Source organism: Penicillium canescens, assembly GCF_028828765.1.
Source record: "Penicillium canescens strain IBT 15451 chromosome Unknown utg000009l_segment0_segment0, whole genome shotgun sequence".
Taxonomy (NCBI): Eukaryota; Fungi; Ascomycota; class Eurotiomycetes; order Eurotiales; family Aspergillaceae; genus Penicillium; species Penicillium canescens.
In genome coordinates this window covers 1,381,268-1,400,318 of record NW_026703971.1, presented here as the reverse complement: position 1 = coordinate 1,400,318, position 19,051 = coordinate 1,381,268, and the positions used below count along the sequence as shown (strand labels likewise).

The following is a 19,051-nucleotide window of genomic DNA, read 5'->3' as shown; positions in this document are numbered from 1 at the left end:
GTATCGGCTACTACAAATAGCTTCAAAAAATTATCGGTTATCGTATCGGCTCACAAAATTGTCTACCGATAATTAACGGCCGATAATATCGGTTTTCAGCCGATATTATCGGTAGTATACCGATATTACTTGTATAATTAATAGGTACTACCATGAAAATTTTTCTAAAATCCAGCTGCCTAGGTTCCAACTACACACCCCCTACCCCCTACTTCCAACTTCCAACTTCCAAGCATCCTGATTACTCTCATCATTATGGCATACAAAGGCAATGAGGACCTGCAAATGACTACACGAAGGCAGGCACGAGTTGACTATGAATTGCTTAATGGTGGCCCTGATTCCCCTGAAGGACTTCTACCATCAGACCAAATCACTGAGTCTGATATATCTCAGTTTTTTTCACAATCGCCATGGCAATTCAATTCTCCCTCTACCGATCAAGAATCTCTAGCCTTCTCAGAGATTTCACCTCATGAATCTGCCTCACAAACCTTTACCCGGAAGATCAAGAAACCTCGCCCAGCACCGACTACCGATTGGATTTGGGATTACTTCTCTACAACTGAGGTATCCCGTGAGTGGAAAGTCCTCCGTACAGGGAAACCAAGGACTGTCGACATGGATATCCAATGTACAGTCATCGATGAAAAAACTGGCCTACAATGTAGTTGGAAAACCTCGGAATCACAAAGGCAGTCATCAACCTCGAATATGCAGCGTCATCTTGAGAGAAAACACTCAGTTCTTCCACCTCAAAGTTCAAATTCAAAGCAAAAAATCCAAGATATCCGCCAAGTCTTCAAAAAACAAGGGAACCTCTCAATCCAAGAGCATCTTGAACGCAACATCCTTCGATGGGTTATTCAAGACAAGCAAGCTTTTCTAGTCATTGAATCTCAGGCTTTTCAGCAAATGTTTGAAGATATTCCAGGAATCACTCTACCATTCACATCTCGATCAACTGTGAGTCGGCGATTACAAGAGCAATTCAAAACCCAACGATCAATGTTGAAGGAGGACTTAGCTACTACATGCAAAACAATTGCATTATCTCTTGATATATGGACAAGTCAGAATCACTATCCTATCCTTGGTATCATTGGCCACTGGCTTACAGAGGATTTTCACTATCGTGAAGAGACTCTAGAGTTCTGTGAAATCTTTGGACCTCATACAGGGGCGAATATTGCTACTGTGGTTCACAAGGCCTTAGTGGAATTGGATCTCACGTCAAAGTTGACGACAATTACTGGGGATAATGCCTCAAATGTTCAAGAGATGGTTTCTGAGTTATGGTATCTTTTGGAACAGAATCAGAATTCTTTACAACCAATTCGATTTTCTGGACCTAATAGCTATGTTCGCTGTCTGGCTCATATCTTGAACCTCATTGTGAAAGATATTCTTCGTTCCTTGAAAGCTGGAAGTGTTTCAGAGGCCAATTCGATCTGTGATAATCTACAATCCAGGAATTCCCAATCGAGCTCATCATCAACCTCTCCATCAATCTCATCTCAATCAGCATTAGCTAAACTCCGGATTCTTGCTATTTGGATTTCTCGCAGTCCTCAACGGAGGCAAGACTGGAAGTCAATCTGTGATGAGATGAAGCTCGATGATAAATTCATCGAGTATGATGTAGAAACACGGTGGAATTCTACCTTTCGAATGCTTAATGATGGGATACAAGCTCGACCTCAGATTAATCGATTCTGTGCTGTACAGGGTGAAATTCCTCCCTTTACCAATGCAGAATGGGAACGACTTAGTCAGATTCATAAAGCTCTCAAAACCTTTAATGACTTGACGCACTTGGTATCTATATCAAGGCCGCCACAAATCAGTCTCACTGTCCCAATTTACTATAAGCTTCATGATCTTTTACGGGATGATGCCTTAGTGGGATATGATGATGATATTGCTAATGCAATAAGGGCAGGCATGAGGAAGTACCAAAAGTACTATGACTTCATGGATAACTCTGAAGCTTATTATACGGCATTAATGCTTGATCCTCAGCTCAAAGGTGATCTCATACTTCATGAGATGGTAGATCAAGAGGCTGCCCAATTGATTATACGGGAGACTCGTCGGATGCTCCATAAGAGATATCCACCACTTCCACAATCAATTCCATCCTCGCTTCCACAGACAAATTTAGACTTGACTCAGGAAGATTCTCTCAATCGCAAAACAATGCGGTTATGGATGCTGAAAAAGCTACAGCCTCAGGAATATCAATTTGTTTCTGATATTGATCAGTACTTTGATAGTCCTCGGGTTACTATCACAGGTGCAGAGGATCCAGACTGGCTCTGCAATTGGTGGCGTACCCATAAGGGCGAATACCCTCAAATGGCAGAGGCTGCAAGGGAATTTCTTGCGATCCCAGCTTCAGAGGTATCAGTTGAGAGATTATTTAGTGGAGGGAGAGATCTTTTGGGAGTTCGAAGGCATAGTTTAGGGGCAGATACTATGAGGATGTTGATGCTGATGAAAGATATTGTTTAGTTAACTAGTTGAATTTATTGCTTAGTTTGGTTAGTTCGTTGAATGAATTTATTAATTGATTAGCTACAGTTGGTTATTGCAGTAGCTAGGAGCAGAGTAGGATTAAGAATCTAAGATTGTTGGACTATTCAAGAGAGGCAATACATGCATGGATGATATATATATATTGAAATGGGGATGGCTCAATGGCAGTCCGGCATAGCAGACAGGTCGATATCATGGATGAAGGATCAAGCAACCAACACTCCCTAGACAGCACTAGTAGACAGCGGAGCGTATACCCTGAGACTTCTTCATAATAAAAGGGCTGGAAACGAAAAGAGTGAATTGTATGATGCTAGCCCAGTCCTCTGCTGGAATCCCAACATGGAGGAATGCTATCTGACTGGCCACGTGACTAATAGTCCGTCCATCTTTCTACTGTCACCGGTTCCACCACTAACTTACAATATATATATACATGTATGCATGCAGTAACTAGTTATAAACAAGCCTAATTAGGCTAGTTTACAGGTCTACCGATATTATCGGCGCAGGTTTTTAGTAGCCGATAAAAAACCGATAAATTATCGGCTACTACTAACAACTTCTCAAAGTTATCGGTTTTTTTATCGGCTACTAAAAACCTATACCGATAATTAACGGCCGATAATATCGGTACAGGTTTGTATCGGAATTATCGGTAAAAACCGATATCGGGAACAGCCCTAGCCGTAGTCAAGGCGTGACCAACAGGGATCGAAATTGCTTTGCAGGATCAAAAAAAAAAAAAAAAAATTACAGTTTCTATGATGTGGGGGACATGGCAAGAGACCGCGTTGCCTCTGTGAGACGGTGGCCACCCCCTTCACCGCCCGACCATTCACCACATCAACATCAAACATCAACATCAAACATCAACATCAAACATCAACATCAACATCAACATCGAACATCAACATCAAACATCAACATCAGACATCAACATCAACACATCAACACATCAACGCATCAACGCATCGACACGTCAACACATCAACACTCTCACTAATTCTCACCAACATGTTTGCTCTACGCCTGAATGAAGGGTGTCAATTTCACTACACGAAAGGACTATCGGACCGCAAACTATCAGCGCAGAACATTTGGGAACCTCCCCTTTGATAAAAATGACAGTTTCGTTATTATCGTATAATTTTGGCCATTGAATTTGGGACGATCTATCTAGGGCTCATTCTATCTATCCAATGATGATCCTTCGGAAAAAGAAACAGACTATGAGGAGGAGGTTGGGCAGGTCTTTGCTTCTTCGAATACTGTTGAATATCGAATACTGGTCTCTAACACCACGAAGAGGTGCCTGCACATTGCTAGAGGGCTTGTTAACGCAGCAATCCCCTGCAAAGCACGTTTGTTAACGCAGAGCTCGTCCTGCGAAGCACCTTTTACACTCGCGGGGCTCAGGGCAGCGAGGGAGCACATTTTTACACTCGCGGGGCTCAGGGCAACGAGGGAGCACACTTTTACACTCGCGGGGCTCAGGGCAGCGAGGGAGCACATTTTTACACTCGCGGGGCTCAGGGCAACGAGGGAGCACACTTTTACACTCGCGGGGCTCAGGGCAGCGAGGGAGCACACTCTTACACTCGCGGGGCTCAGGGCAGCGAGGGAGCACATTTTTACACTCGCGGGGCTCAGGGCAGCGAGGGAGCACACTCTTACACTCGCGGGGCTCAGGGCAGCGAGGGAGCACATTTTTACATACACAGGGCTCATTGGCTGTGAGGGAGCACATTCTTACACTCGCGGGGCTCAGGGCAGCGAGGGAGCACACTCTTACACTCGCGGGGCTCAGGGCAGCGAGGGAGCACATTTTTACATACACAGGGCTCATTGGCTGTGAGGGAGCACATTCTTACACTCGCGGGGCTCAGGGCAGCGAGGGAGCACACTCTTACACTCGCGGGGCTCAGGGCAGCGAGGGAGCACATTTTTACATACACAGGGCTCATTGGCTGTGAGGGAGCACATTCTTACACTCGCGGGGCTCAGGGCAGCGAGGGAGCACACTCTTACACTCGCGGGGCTCAGGGCAGCGAGGGAGCACATTTTTACATACACAGGGCTCATTGGCTGTGAGGGAGCACATTTTTACAGTCACAGGGCTCATTGGCTGTGAGGGAGCACATTTTTACAGTCACAGGGTTCATTGGCTGTGAGGGAGCGCAAATCTTACATCGCTGGGCTCGTGGCAGCGACAGCCGTGGTCACGGAAGGTCTGGAGTACTTGGTTTCGCAGAGCCCATCCTGCGAGGCACACTTGGTCACGCAGAGCCCATCCTGCGAAGCACACTTGTTGACGCAGAGCCCATCCTGCGAAGCACACTTGATGACGCAGAGCCCATCCTGCGAAGCACACTTGATGACGCAGAGCCCATCCTGCGAGGCACACTTGGTCACGCAGAGCCCATCCTGCGGAGACTCTTGGTGTCGCAGATGTCCCTGCGAGGCGCTTTGTTGACGCAGGACCTAGCCTGCGGAGAACTTGGTAATGCAGCGGTCTCCTGCAGAGAACTTGTTAACGCAGCGGTCTCCTGCGGGTCTCACTTGTCATCACAGCGCCCCCCTGCGAGGTAGTCTTGTTTTCGCAGCGCCCCCTGCGAGGTAGTCTTGTTTTCGCAGCACCTCCCTGCGAGGATTATTGTTGACGCAGACCTATCCTGCGGGGTAGTCTTGTTTTCGCAGCACCCCCCTGCGAGGATTGTTGTTCACGCAGACCTATCCTGCGAAGCACCATTTTACGCTCGCGGGGCTCATGGCAGCGAGGGAGCACATCTTACATCGCTGGGCTCGTGGCAGCGACAGCCGTGGTCACGGAAACTCTCAAGCCCGCAGGCAAGAGAGGGACACTACGATGCATCAAAGTGTGAGGATCAAAGTGTGAGGACCGAAGTCCTGAGTTTTTTGGGCTGGGAATCCGGCCCCTTTTATAACTTTTCGGTCAAGTCTCTACCATGGAACCATTGCGCCGAGGGTAGAGAGATCACTGTCCTTTGGTTGGCGTTGAAGCAAGTCGAACGACGTTGAAACGGTGTCTGGACACCTTGTGGCCCGCAGATTCATGTTTCGACCTGGGACCATTTCTCTCAAATCTTGCGTTAAGTATGGTGAACCGCTTTCATCAACTGTTGAAAGAAAGCAACGCCGCAAAAATGTGATTCCTACATATTGTTGAGTTTGCAATTAAATCGCTCAAGCGGTGGCACCCTACATCTGCCCGTTTAGCCACGGTCACCGTCTCTTTTATGAGGGTTGATGTGCTTCAACAGATGCCAAAATAATAGGTTGAAAAATTTCTGGCTGACAGAAACGCTGGACTGTGCCTGCGGTTGGCTGGAGGATCCTTTGGTCTCGCTCGAATCAGTCCTGTTCATCCTTGGCCCCGCGCCGCTGAATGTTGTTTCTTCCTTGTCTACTCGCAGCCAGCTAATGTTGCTTTTACTAGAATCTCTACTCCCTTACCGCACAGATATTGACATACTCAAGCTCAGGATGAGGATTGTCCTTCTTTGGAGGGCATAAACAAAGCCCAGAGCTTATTGGAAAGTTTCCATAGGAAACTGAGCCTAGGACAACCATGTGAAATGTGCAACCAGGCCCACGAGCTAGGTTCGCGTGATCGCCACCCCCTCGCAAGATTGCAACGCTACTATCACATTGATGAGACTCTGGATACAAATAGCGCCCGACGGACCAATCAAACACAATGCGCGAATTTAGACAGACGCAGGTACGGTACTGCGATCCAGATCCCAGCGACGACCCACGGGACACTAGTTCAAGGAGGTTCTATTTATGGCCCGGAGAAGAAGTGAAGGATTTGCAAAGGTCCAGACCGATCCACAAGCCCAAACTTGACGGCCGTCAGTGACCGATGGAAAAGGACTTTGTTGCTTAGGAGGTACGGCCGAGGTACGGTCCAGGCAGGTGAGGTATTTGGAATATCATGCGGAATTCTGGCAACAGAATGGTAGGCTAAATCCCGATCCGTGGTTATACTTTCCTGGTTTCTGTCACAGGAGAATAATTCTCCTGTCAAGTGGCAAGTTGCTCCTTGTCTATCAGGTCTGTCGAACGTTCTAGAAGTTTTGACTTCTGTCCTGCATAAAGCTTTCCTAGATATTATACTCTCTTTGAATCCGACACAACCCCATCATCAGCCGAACTCAATTACCAGTTCGGTATGTCTAGCAGACAGCTTGTACAGTAGACTATGCCAATCATGGACACACCACATGAGCTTATGTAAAAATATCTCCGGTTTTTGCACTAAAACCGAGGAACCGATTGGCTGCCGAAAATGGATTGAGGTTGTGGGCCGGCCCTCCTGCGGCCCCCAAACTTTATCTCAATCACCCTCCTCATCTTGATTACGACTGTAGCGAGAGAGATCTTTCTAGTACACTGCTGGTATATTCCAAAAGCCCTGCATGAGCAGGTCGAGACTGTGGTGGTTCTGCCCCAATTCTCTGGACTTCTCTTTTGAACTGTAGGGCTGAATCACGAGCAACCTAGAAAGCATGTGGGGCAGAAGCCCGGGCTTTGAATCCTACATGACCACCGCATTTTCTCACCGAGCAGGCGATTCCATGGGTCGTCCAAACTTTGCGGTCGAATGATTTGCGGTTCCGCTAATGATCGTCAGCTGCCCTCGTGATTCCACGGTCTCTGTCAAACTAATTTCCTCCTGACTTGGGCGTAGGTCAAAACAAATCGTACGCTTCACCCCAAGATTACCCTGCTTTCGACCATCAATCCAATCAAGTCCAAGCCGATGTATTACCTTGAGCCGACAAGAATGCCGTATTTCCATTTTCCTAGAGCCCCCTTGCTACCATATCCTACCCCCCTACGGGACCACTCATAGTATCGTGAATCCATATACGCTGTCCGCAGTACTTACTGGGCCATATAACACTCCGATGAAATCCTCCTGGTTTGCATGGCAAGAATGAAAATGTGTAGGCAGGTCTGTTCCAAGGGCACCACCGTCGTGCTCGATTCCTTAACTTTGACTTTGGGACATCCTCTATATTGTTGTCATTCCTAAGAAGGGCGATTGCTACTTCCTCTACGGAATACATGGAACGATATACAACTACGCTTATATTCCTCATGCTGAGGCTTCATTGCTGATCACAGCCTTTGATGAAGTAACATTTACTTGGACAAGTGTATAGGGGTAGTTGGCCACTGTTCCTTGGACATCGCTATGTAGCGATCCAGCTGATGAATGCTGCTAAAGTGCACGCTCTGTTCGCCGGTATCTCAGCTTCCTAGCAGCACAGACACGATACACATAGTCCCACCTCCAGGATGACGACCGTGTTCTTTTAGGCCGGCACGGAAGCGGTGCTGGCGTCAAGCGGTCTGTGGCAAAGGGTCAGTATGTAATATGAGACGATTAAGTGTTTCGTACCTGAAATAGGATTCGTCTGAGTTGGCCTTTTGCTGTCATCGGGCTGGTTAGGGTCGGCCGCTAGAATCGTTTGGAACCATTTGTCGATGTTCCTTTGGACAGGGGTTTTGGCTGAAAGACTCGACTGTGAAGCGCTGTCGACCACGGAGCGTCGTACGGCAACGGCTCGTTTTGATTTGCCTGGATTTGGGGGAGATTTGGCACCAGTGCGACTCTGCTTCCGCAGAATATGGTACTTTTTCCCTCGTCAAGATTCAACGCTTCGATGCACCTGATAGTCTTCATAATATGCGTCGGAGAGGGCTTTCCACGACAGCTCCGGATGGGCATCCAACCATGGGAGAAGACTTTTCTCTTCCCATTCTGGCCAGCCATGTGCGCTACGTTGGGACATGGTGATGCTCGGGCAAGTTGCGAAAGTAGCCGAAAACGGGTGAACAAAACAGCAGAAAGTGATTTGGAATGTGTAAGGTTGTTGAGTTTAAAAGGTTATAGTGTGTTATGAGCTTTGGCCTAGCCTAGAGAGCCAGTACCAGACTCTCAGTACTCGTACCAGTTCAAAGTTCTGAAGACCAAAAATCCCTCACTTTTTAATGCACTCTGCTTCGTTGAGAATCAACAACGTTGAACGCGGCCACAAGAGCCCGTTCGTATTGACAATTCCCCATTGTTTCACCAATTGTTGAATTCTGTTGTCTGATCCGCCTCTTAGTGAGTTATTGTTAAAAAATGTGCAGATTTAGAAATAGATATCTACGGGTAGAAAGTAGGAATGAAAAATGGGCGCACTTGCGATCCCCTCCTCAATTGCGAGCAAGCAAACAGTCAATCCTGATCCCGCGATACAACATGCTATAAAACCCGAGCGCCTCATATCACAGAAAACCATAACTAGGACCACTCCTCACCCCAGCGTAAGTCAGACCCAAGTATGGGCGGAATTCGGAAAGTCTCGCACACTCCTCGACGACAGAACTTTCGAAGCCGATTGCAACGTGCATTGTCTTTGTCGTCTTCTGAGCCTTAGGATACTGGTAGTCCATCCAGATCCGCTACAGGCGATACCACAGAGGACGATTCATTCTGTCAGGATGAACACGACTCTGTCGACCAGGACAATAGCACCTCGGCCGATGAGAGTGAGCAAGAAGTTGTACGACAGCGGAAGACTGCGTTTGGACACCAAACGGACTTGGAACCACGCGGGCAGACTAAGCTTTCCGGAGATAGCAATTCGGTTGCTCTGGAATGCCTGACGGAGTAAGCGGTGCTTCCCCTTATCACCCCATTCGGCTGTGTTTATTCACATCGTCAAATCCCCATACTAAACCATCATGCAAACTCGGTCCTCCCATCCTCCTATTCACGTCCCCATCGTCACAATAGCCATGTGTTGCCACCTTGAAGCTTTCAAGGACGACCAATGCCTACCACGGAAAGATCTAACAGAGACATCCGTCCGAGTCGGGTACAGTGCTCAATAGCCATCTGGACAGCGGGGAAGAGTAGATGAAGCTTCTACCGGGCCTGGACACCCATGGTACGTCATAGAATAGCAAGCACCATAGTCAGCTATCCAGTTAGCAAGCCTTCATTTTTCTCATTTGTTTCAATGACGTAGCAGAGCAGGGAAGACAAAGCAGGTGAAACAGAACCTAAGAACTGATGAGATGGAGAGGTACATACCAGCGCCTCCAGCATCGCTATCCTCATGCATTATATGGGCCTCAAATGGCGTCACAGATGGAGAGCCGCAAGCCTTATTGGTAGCGATATCAAACTCCTGAGTCTACTTTAATCAGTATGCTTACACAGCTAGAAGTGACCAGAATAGTTGCTCATTACTCACAGTAATGACTCCTTGTTCAACGGTGAAATGTGGTCTCTCCCAGAGAAAGCAGACATTATGTGGCCCACAAGTGCCGGAATAGGAAATACTGGTTGTAACGCTAATAAGACGGGTTATCAGTACTCCCTAAATTCTGCATATTGGGGATTGGGTTAGTAATTTAACTCACGTGTCTGAATTGTGAGAAGTTGATAGTCCGAAGGTGCTTAGGAATTTTGTTAGTGCGCCCGTCCACCCTTTCCCCAACTGTTGCTACAGTTAGGCATACGCAGTTTTAAAAGGCAGCAAGTACACAAAACTGACCCCGGGAATATTGTCACTGCCGCCAATGTTGACCCCTGACGCGGAAGTAACGGAGACGCTCTTTGTTATAGAGCCTGTGCCACACAAAGCGCCGCTTTCGTAATGATAGTCCCCATAGACGTTCGGGTTTGTCGACTGAATAACAGCTCTAGACGAGCTTCTCCTGCATTCTGGTATACAGAATGAACTGCTGCCAAACTCACACTCAACATCCGTCGTGTGAGGTAAAATTCTTTTGGCATAACGACTGGGTACAGCAATAGTCATATTATGGTCCCCTGAGATTAAGGAATGCCTAGATTAAAATCGTAGTGAGTTCAAGGTCCATAAATGTAAGCGCGGTATGCGTTTACCTGTATTTCTCAACGTCTTCAAGTGTGTAAGATAGTTTCCCATGGCTATTGAAAAACTCTGGGGTCGACATCAGATATTTCCTAACCTGCTCTGTTGTGAGTGCAGGTATATCAAAGTCCTGGTATGTCAAGTTTTTGCCATCAACAACGGCATGCTTCTCAACCATAGGAACACCGTCATAGACAGTGCTGTCAGGTTTCCACTGTCCATAATCAAGGGATTTATAAGGAATAAAGACGGTTTCATTGCTTTCACTGAGAGTCTTGAGGAATAGCGACGGTACGGTTTCCGCACTTCGCTGGTGTGCAGTGCTAGGATAGCCATGTGCGATGCGAACACCCAAATGCAGTAGAATAAATATACTTATCATTATGGATGCAGTTGAGTTGAGCTGAAAGCAGAGAGTAGCCTTGGTAAAAATGTTCGGTAGTATGGAGAAGCACTGTTCGAGGATACTACTCTTTATACCTGCACGGGGACATGTCCAGCTGTATTCGTTTGTATCAATTCATCGGAAGATTGTTTACTTCGGGAAATGAGCCTTATCTCTGATATGGCGCCACACAGGATGCAGATAACTTGTCAATTCCTGTAGGTGGAAAGTTACAACCTGTCAGGAAAATGGAGATAGGCATGTATTGCTCCATTAGGTACAACTGTGACTAGCCGAGATCCGTGATCATCCAATACCGTCTCATTTGGTATACGCGTCCTTTTTGTGACCTTCTGCCACCTCGGACAGGTAACTTTCGAGACACCTTATTCTCGAGGGTATTTCAACCCGTCGGCCTTCAGTAGATCTCCACCGGAATCAACACTCTTTCCAGGTCTCATTGCTGTTTCCCTTTGTTTGATTCAGTTGCTCTGATTGGCATCCAGTGTATTTCCATAGCTATAGAGGCCATTCCTGTTACAACCTCATATCGCTTCCGCGCCGTTTACGGACATGGTACAACTTGGTAACGAAATCCACGACGGAAAGAATAACACGGCCGAACGGATAACCGGCCCCTACAAAATTCACCAATCTTTCCGGACCCTCGCTACCCCAACTCCTAATATGCCTGTTACCCGGACCTGTACCTACCGCACGGCATTATTGACCACATTGCTTGAAGCAAATGACTGGACTAATTCGAGTTCTCGGATTTCCGAGCCGTGTGTGTGTGGGGAAGATGGAGAAATAAGGTTTTGACTCAAGCCACCAACAAAACTTCTGTGGTTAGTTAAGACTTCTTGATCTAGCGATAAGCGAAAAACAGTTTCAAATCTCGGGATTCACCCCCTTATCCCCACTTTTTATTTTGTTTGCCACGTGGAGCGGTGGTGGAGCGTTCACAGGGAGTCCAACCTGGCGGATTCTCGGAGAATTTGAAGTTTATTTTTATCAAGGTTTAGTTACAGCCCTAACTGTAGCATCCAGGAACGCATAAGACCTGTTACATATCAAATGAAGCTCTGCTTAGGAACGGGGCCTTTAAGTTCAGTTTGTTTATATTAAATTTCCATGTCGTGAGAGTGAGCAGAGCATTGAGATGTAATGAGACAATTTCTACTTAAGTTTATCCTGCTTACTTCGTACGTACCATTGTATGTCTTATCTTAAGGCTAGTGGGCGGGTGGTCTAGTAGTTTCTTAGTAAGCTTAACTAAAAGGTTAATCAATCAATCAATATCTTTGACCCAATCCAGCTTCCTCAACATATAGGTGCTACAATCTTTTTCCTGCTATTTAATGCATTAGACCAAAAACAGGCACATAGCTCAGAACCGTAGAGTGACCTGATCCCACTGCTGCTTGTGAGCTATTGGAGACCCTGTTTCTAAAAGCTTTAGATACTGTGGACTAACTAGTGTCCGAACCTTTGAAACAGTCCCATGTACGAGGAGAACTTTTTGATATCTGCTTATCATTAAACCCCCCGAATGATGCTGACGACGCGTCCGCTCACTTGCTAAGCGAGCTTAACGAATACTAAGCACTCCGTATGAAATCACCATGGACGGTCTCGGCCGCTCCTAGTTCAATTCTGGTGTTTCACTATGCACAACTAGACCTTAGCGGGTTCGTGAGAACCTTAGTATGAAACCACTACTCCGTATTTGTGACCGAGTATTGCCGAAGATGTGTAGTCACCGTCAGGATGAAACTTGGTGTGTCGCAGAAAACCGCCCAGGGATCGACAGGCACCAACTCGAGTACTCGGACCTTACTGTATCTTATTTGCTTCCAATGCCAGCCTCACCAAAGGATATGGAATGCGTTCTCGGAATTATCCTCATTTGTTGAATGGCTGTCTGACATGAGTACGTCTTTATTTGCTCAAGTTTTCACAACTCTGGCCAAGTCCTATACTTTATTTATATACGTATTTATATGTATATTTTATTTTACACGTGAATCATTTAATGAAAGATTTGAAGAGATGCGGGGTAGACTGAATATATTCGCTAGTGGAAGTGTCTTTCCCTAGTGTTGATAGAAGCTTTTGCTAGTAAAAGTGTCTTTCCCTGGTTAATTAAGCGATAAGCGAAAGATAAATCCAAACCTTGGGATTCGCCCCCTTATCCCCACTTCTTTTTTTGTTTGCCACGTGGACTAAGTGGGCCTCAGCACTTTCCGCGGTTCTTGTAGGGCCAAGCCATGTCATTGACACCATTAGGTCTGTTCGACGGAGATATTATGTACTTTCCGTCAGGGGTCCGAAGATTTTATTGGTGGATTTTCAGGTCAAATTAAGCCAAATAATCAGAAATATTCGGGCTAGTTCCCTGATGTGGGCTTGACGTGTTGAAAATAGCGACCAAGCTTTAGTCAGGTCGAGCCAATTCGTTACCACCGAGCCGACAAAGATGAGTATAAGACTTCTTCAGCCCCATCAGGACTTAGGAAAGTTTTGTTCTTTCTCTCCCATCGTTCTTTTCTCTATTTGTCATTCACTTATTCATTCTTTATTCATTCATTCCTTTCAAAATGCGCTGTGCGCTCTTCCTTTCTCTTGTCCCAATTGCTCTGGGATGTAATAACCCACAAAGCTATGCCTGTCCTTCGGCTTATACTGCATCCCGCTCTGCTGCCGCAGAGTTCTGCGCGACCTTCACTGCTAGCATAGTGACCGCTACTACCCGCCTTCCAAGCTTTGCTTCTGCCTGTGAATTCAACACCAAGCATCTATCGAGTGCCTGTAGCTGCCTCGATACTGTCTGGACTACTGAAGTATCAGGAGTAAGTTTTTCTATGGTCGAACTTACAGCTACAACCCCTAACATGTACCAGTCCGGATCGGCACAGACCACAGCTGTTGCAACCAGCGCAGTTACTACCACCACTGCTGCTTCAATCGGTTCGTCTACTAGCTCGACTACTCTCGTCAACGCCACCCGCCCGGCCTTCTCCACTACTTCTTTGGTTGATGTGCCGGCCACCACTGTGGCGCCGACGACTACTCAGGCCGTGACAACCGTTGCTGCGGACTCGACTGGATCCGGCACTACTTGTGTTGTGTCCGAATACGCCTCTCTCTCTTCTGCTGTCAAGTCTTGCACCAACATCGTGCTGTCTGATTTTTATGCCCCTCCCTCGAGCACCATTGATCTGCAGAGTCTCCAGACTGGTGCCGTTGTGACCTTTGCGGGCACTACTGTGAGTCAAAATACTATAGATACTACTTGGGCATGTCACTGATCTTTCAAAGACTTTCGGAGATACATACGACGATAATTTCGATCCTATTGTCGTCTCTGGCCACGGTATCACCATAACTGGTGCCGAGGGCCACGTTATCGACGGCAATGGTGCTGCCTACTGGGACGGAGAAGGTTCCAACGGCGGCCAGGACAAGTCAGTCTCGAATGTCACACACATCTCATTTCATCGCTAACAACTATATCCAGGCCCGACCACTTCTTCGTCGTCACGAAGACCTACAACTCCAAGATCACCAATCTGAACATTATGAATTGGCCCGTCCACTGCTTTGATATTACTGGAAGCCAGAACGTCGTCATCTCCGGTCTTGTTCTGAACAATACGGCAGGAGATGAGCCTAACTCTGCTAGCGGCAGCAAGGCGGCAGCCCACAACAGCGATGGATTCGACGTTTCCTCCAGTGACTACATTACCTTGGAGGATATCGAAGTGTACAACCAGGATGACTGTGTTGCGGTTACCAGTGGAACTCAGATTGTTGTTGACAATGTGTACTGCTCCGGTGGCCACGGTCTCAGCATCGGATCCGTCGGTGGAAAGAGCAACAACATTGTTGATGGAATTACTTTCAAGAACTCGCAGGTTGTCAACAGCCAGAACGGCTGTCGCATCAAGAGCAATGCCGATACGACTGGCAGCGTAAGTTGATGACATGACATTCTTACACTTTGCTCCGCAACCAGGGCACTAACATGACAAACAGATCAGCAACATTGTCTACCAGAACATTACTGTCTCTGGCATCACTGACTACGGTATCGACGTACAGCAAGACTACCTCAATGGTGGCGCTACTGGCGAGCCAACCAATGGCGTCACCATCAGCGGCGTCACTTTCGACAACGTGAAGGGCACAGCGACCGACGATGCCTACGACTACTACATCCTTTGTGGCTCGGACAGCTGCTCTGACTTCATCTTCACTGATGTCTCCATTACCGGAGGAGGTGAGACCAGCAGCTGCAACTACCCTTCCAGCGGCTGCCCTTGAGATAGTTTTAATTATCTCTTCTTGTTGGAATGAGTCGGTGGGGACTTGAGGCATTCTATTCTATTTATACTTATTTTTTTTACTAGAGACAAGACTTCATTGTCGCTGTTGATCGGCGCAATTTTAGAATTGAATCTGTTAAAAGTAACTCTCTTCTTAACACTTCTTCGACACATCATAAAGTAGTGGCCTTACTCATAAGAGAGAAGATAGATGGAGAATGTGAATGATGATCCATTTTTGCTAGGGATTCTCTCTATATTTATGCTAAAACTGACCAGTCAATCACTATCACTTTTAGGATATTCGTAATACCTTATCTATAATTGGGGCTTTATCTGCGGGTTCGACCTCTATCTCTTAGTTAAAGCTTCACCGCTATACGCCGCTATTTTAACAATTTCTCTATCTAATAGCTTTATTAGGTATAGCTTTGAAATTACCTTGCAATTTAATGATTGGTTCGTAAGAAAAAGGGCTTTTTTTCACACCATCGTTTATTGTAGCCTTACAGCCTTTATAAACTTATGTATTGGTATTACAGCCCTTTGGGAGAGTCTCTTGGTAACTTAGATACGGCTTTGATCCCGGCAGAACCTCAGCTGCCTATGTTATCCTATCCCTTATCTCAACAAAATTCATAGTCCTGGTATAACTTCCTTTGCATACAAGGTTAAATAGTGTCAACTGGCTATCTACACGGAGCACGCATGCGAGAGTTGCCGTGGCGGCCCGAGGCCACGCGGGTTCTACTGACACCACATATATACGTTGCATATAAGACGGGGTTTACAATAGGCAAACTCAAAAAGTAAAAAGTCAGGTCGATGCTCTTCGTCCGTCTCTTTACAACGTCACATTCGACACCTCGAACGTCTGCACCGCTCCAGTGGGGAAGTACGACCAAAACTTCGTCCCGCTGATATAGGTATCGCTGTAGCTGGCGTATTGGTCGCCGGTTCCGACTTGAGTCATCCAGCGTGGGACCAGGGCGCCACTGACCCCAGGCTTGCTGAAGCTGGAGAGATCAAAGTTGAGATACTGGCCCGCACCCCAGTTTGCAGCAATGATGACCAGCTTCTGTGCCGTGGAGTCGTATGCGGCTACAGTGTAATCGCTCCCGCCGTCCAGGATGCGCATCCCAGGCCGGATGTGGCGGGCGAATTGCGCCAGCGCAAAGTACTTCTGGCTGACGGCGCCGAGCGTCAAGTTGTCATTGTCCCCATCGATCAGGCCCCATCCACCACTGTCGATTGCTTGCCAGTATACCCAGGCCGTCGGGTGGAGCCAGCGGAAGTCGAGAAGCAGGTTGGTGACGAGTTGCTGGCCCGTCACGTCGCTCTCGCTGTACTCACTGTTCCAGAGCCGCTTCCCGGAGCTGGAGGCCAGGCTGTACAGCGTGTCCCGCCGTCCACCGGTGTATTGGTATCCGTGGACATTAATGCGGCCTACTTTGCTCGTCGCCGTACTTCCGAGATTGTTCCACGTGGTAATCGCCAAGTCGTAGGAGTTTTCGTCCGAGGCTGCAATCAAGATCGAGCTGAGCCCTCGGTTGTTCAATTCAGTGCGCAGGTTCCCAATCACGGTCGCTTGGGTGTCCACGTTAAAGTGGCAGCCTTCCTGAGTTCCAGTCTGGCCGTTCCACCAGTCCGAGGACGGTTCGTTGAAGGCTTCCACAGACTGGAAGGACACACCCCAGTAACTCGCAGCGTATTCCGCAATGGTAGCCAGATAGACCGCATGTTGGTCATAGTTCCACGATTCCAAGTTGTCGCTGGAGCCGTCGCTGGACCCGGAAGGGTTATGGTTGAGACACATCCACCACGTGGGCGAGTTCGAAAAGAGCTCGAAAATGTTTGCGCCGCGGGCTTTGGCCATCGACAGCATGTTGCGCTGGTTGGCGTCGACACTCCAGCTCCAGCTCGATGACGACGGCGAAGAGCTGGACCAGTCAGCCCAGTAACTTTCCATCTGTCGCGAGGGGATCATGTCGGGAGACACCACCATCGCGGAGCCGTTGATGGTGCTGCAGGCGCCGGCGTTGTACCGTGCAATGGTGAGCCCCAGCCCGGGAATGCTATGTCCATTGTAGGTTGTCGACTGGGCGGAGAAGAATATGTCGGCCAAGTCACTCCGTGTGCCAAACGCCTTGGCCCACCAAGCAAGCGACACGCCGAACCCCTCCCAGGTGCCCCAATTCGTCGTGGAACTGATGGTTGTCGTCAAGGCGCTGGTGACGGCTGGCATCGCCAACCCGAGGAACCATTTACGATACGTTGTTAGCTTCATGGTGATGGTAGTGAGGGCAGCAGTTTCCGAAAGAAGGGAGTATGTCACAGCAAGCTGATACAGTATTGCATTTGTAACGTAATTCACATGCGAGCTGCGCACCCCAAAACACATAGTAAATGAGATAAATTACAGCTTCGTATCTCAACAACCATGGCCTATCGGGATTATTAATTGTTAAAATATGCTTTTTAGGAAGTCTGGGGGATTTTTACAACTTGGTGGCTAAGATATATATATTTAGAACAATTATAAATGTAACTTTCGGTAATTTTTGAAAAGATGAAAAGAGCAGAAGATACGAGGACACGCTAAGGTGTCCTTGCTAACATGAGCAGAGAAAGGGGGGTTGAAAGTTCCCGATTCTCGGAGTGTCGAGAATCCCTAGTACAAACAAAGAAATCACGACACAAGTGAAAACCAAACCATTCCGGGTAGACTGAATATATTCGCTAGTGAAAGTGACCTTTCCCTAGTGCTGATAGAAGTGGTAGGAGTACGGCATTATTGACCACATTGCTTGAAGCAAATGACTGGACTAATTAGAGTTCTCGGATTTCCGAGCCGTGTGTGTGGGGAAGATGGAGAAATAAGGTTTTGACTCAAGCCACCAACAAAACTTCTGTGGTTAGTTAAGACTTCTTGATCGAGCGATAAGCGAAAAACAGTTTCAAATCTCGGGATTCACCCCCTTATCCCCACTTTTTATTTTGTTTGCCACGTGGAGCGGTGGTGGAGCGTTCACAGGGAGTCCAACCTGGCGGATTCTCGGAGAATTTGAAGTTTATTTTTATCAAGGTTTAGTTACAGCCCTAACTGTAGCATCCAGGAACGCATAAGACCTGTTACATATCAAATGAAGCTCTGCTTAGGAACGGGGCCTTTAAGTTCAGTTTGTTTATATTAGATTTTCCATGTCGTGAGAGTGAGTAGAGCATTGAGATGTAATGAGACAATTTCTATTTAAGTTTATCCTGCTTATTTCGTACATACCATTGTATGTCTTATCTTAAGGCTAGTGGGCTGGTCTAGTAGTTTCCTAGAAAACTTAACTAAAAGGTCAATCAATCAATCAATATCTTTGACCCGATCTAGTTTCCTCCACATACCGAGCCTCAGAAATCGGGCCTCCAGTTTCTACCACCCGCATGCGTACAAGAAGGGAAGGGATGCAAATGCAGCATGAAACCCAAACGTGCCAAACAAAGGAAACATGCCTCTCTAGGGACTTCTACTAGCGTATCACTTAAGTCCACAAAAAGAAATAAGAGGGGAGAAAAGAAAGTATTACTTATCATGCTATAGTCTCACTTAAGGCAATTTTAACCGTGACAGATACTAGCATGAAACCCTCTTTTGATCCGAGATGATTAGCTGTACATTCTACTATCGAAGGGGTATTTCGCAACGCGAAGATTATTATCGGTGAAACTGCGCCCAGACGCCGTTAGGAGATACCTTTTCCAGAATTACAGAGTCAGCTGATAGCTTTGTAGGAGGCACTCACTAACTGAAGGGCTGCATAGTAAATCGAAGTACCTCGGATCTATGACCGCCAATTCTTGGAGGCATTAGCATTGCCAAG

General features: G+C 47.2%; 3 protein-coding genes across 3 annotated transcripts; 1 reads left to right on the top strand and 2 right to left on the bottom strand.

Annotated features, from left to right (window-relative positions):
- Positions 1–9,581: 9,581 nt before the first annotated feature.
- On the bottom strand, positions 9,582–10,848 carry N7446_011947 (uncharacterized protein; the record flags this gene model as incomplete). Its single annotated transcript, XM_058520689.1, has 6 exons — positions 9,582–9,761; positions 9,822–9,921; positions 9,991–10,067; positions 10,125–10,198; positions 10,328–10,419; positions 10,478–10,848. The coding sequence occupies 6 exons, from the start codon at positions 10,846–10,848 to the stop codon at positions 9,582–9,584; spliced, it is 894 nt and encodes a 297-aa protein (XP_058366975.1).
- A 2,603-nt stretch (positions 10,849–13,451) lies between these two features.
- N7446_011946 (glycoside hydrolase family 28 protein) lies at positions 13,452–15,177 on the top strand (the record flags this gene model as incomplete). Its single annotated transcript, XM_058520688.1, has 5 exons — positions 13,452–13,703; positions 13,755–14,120; positions 14,173–14,318; positions 14,372–14,825; positions 14,890–15,177. 5 exons carry the CDS (start codon positions 13,452–13,454, stop codon positions 15,175–15,177), a joined length of 1,506 nt encoding a protein of 501 aa, XP_058366974.1.
- Positions 15,178–16,023: 846 nt separating this feature from the next.
- On the bottom strand, positions 16,024–17,466 carry N7446_011945 (uncharacterized protein; the record flags this gene model as incomplete). Its single annotated transcript, XM_058520687.1, has 1 exon — positions 16,024–17,466. The coding sequence occupies one exon, from the start codon at positions 17,464–17,466 to the stop codon at positions 16,024–16,026; it is 1,443 nt and encodes a 480-aa protein (XP_058366973.1).
- Between the last annotated feature and the right edge of the window lie 1,585 nt (positions 17,467–19,051).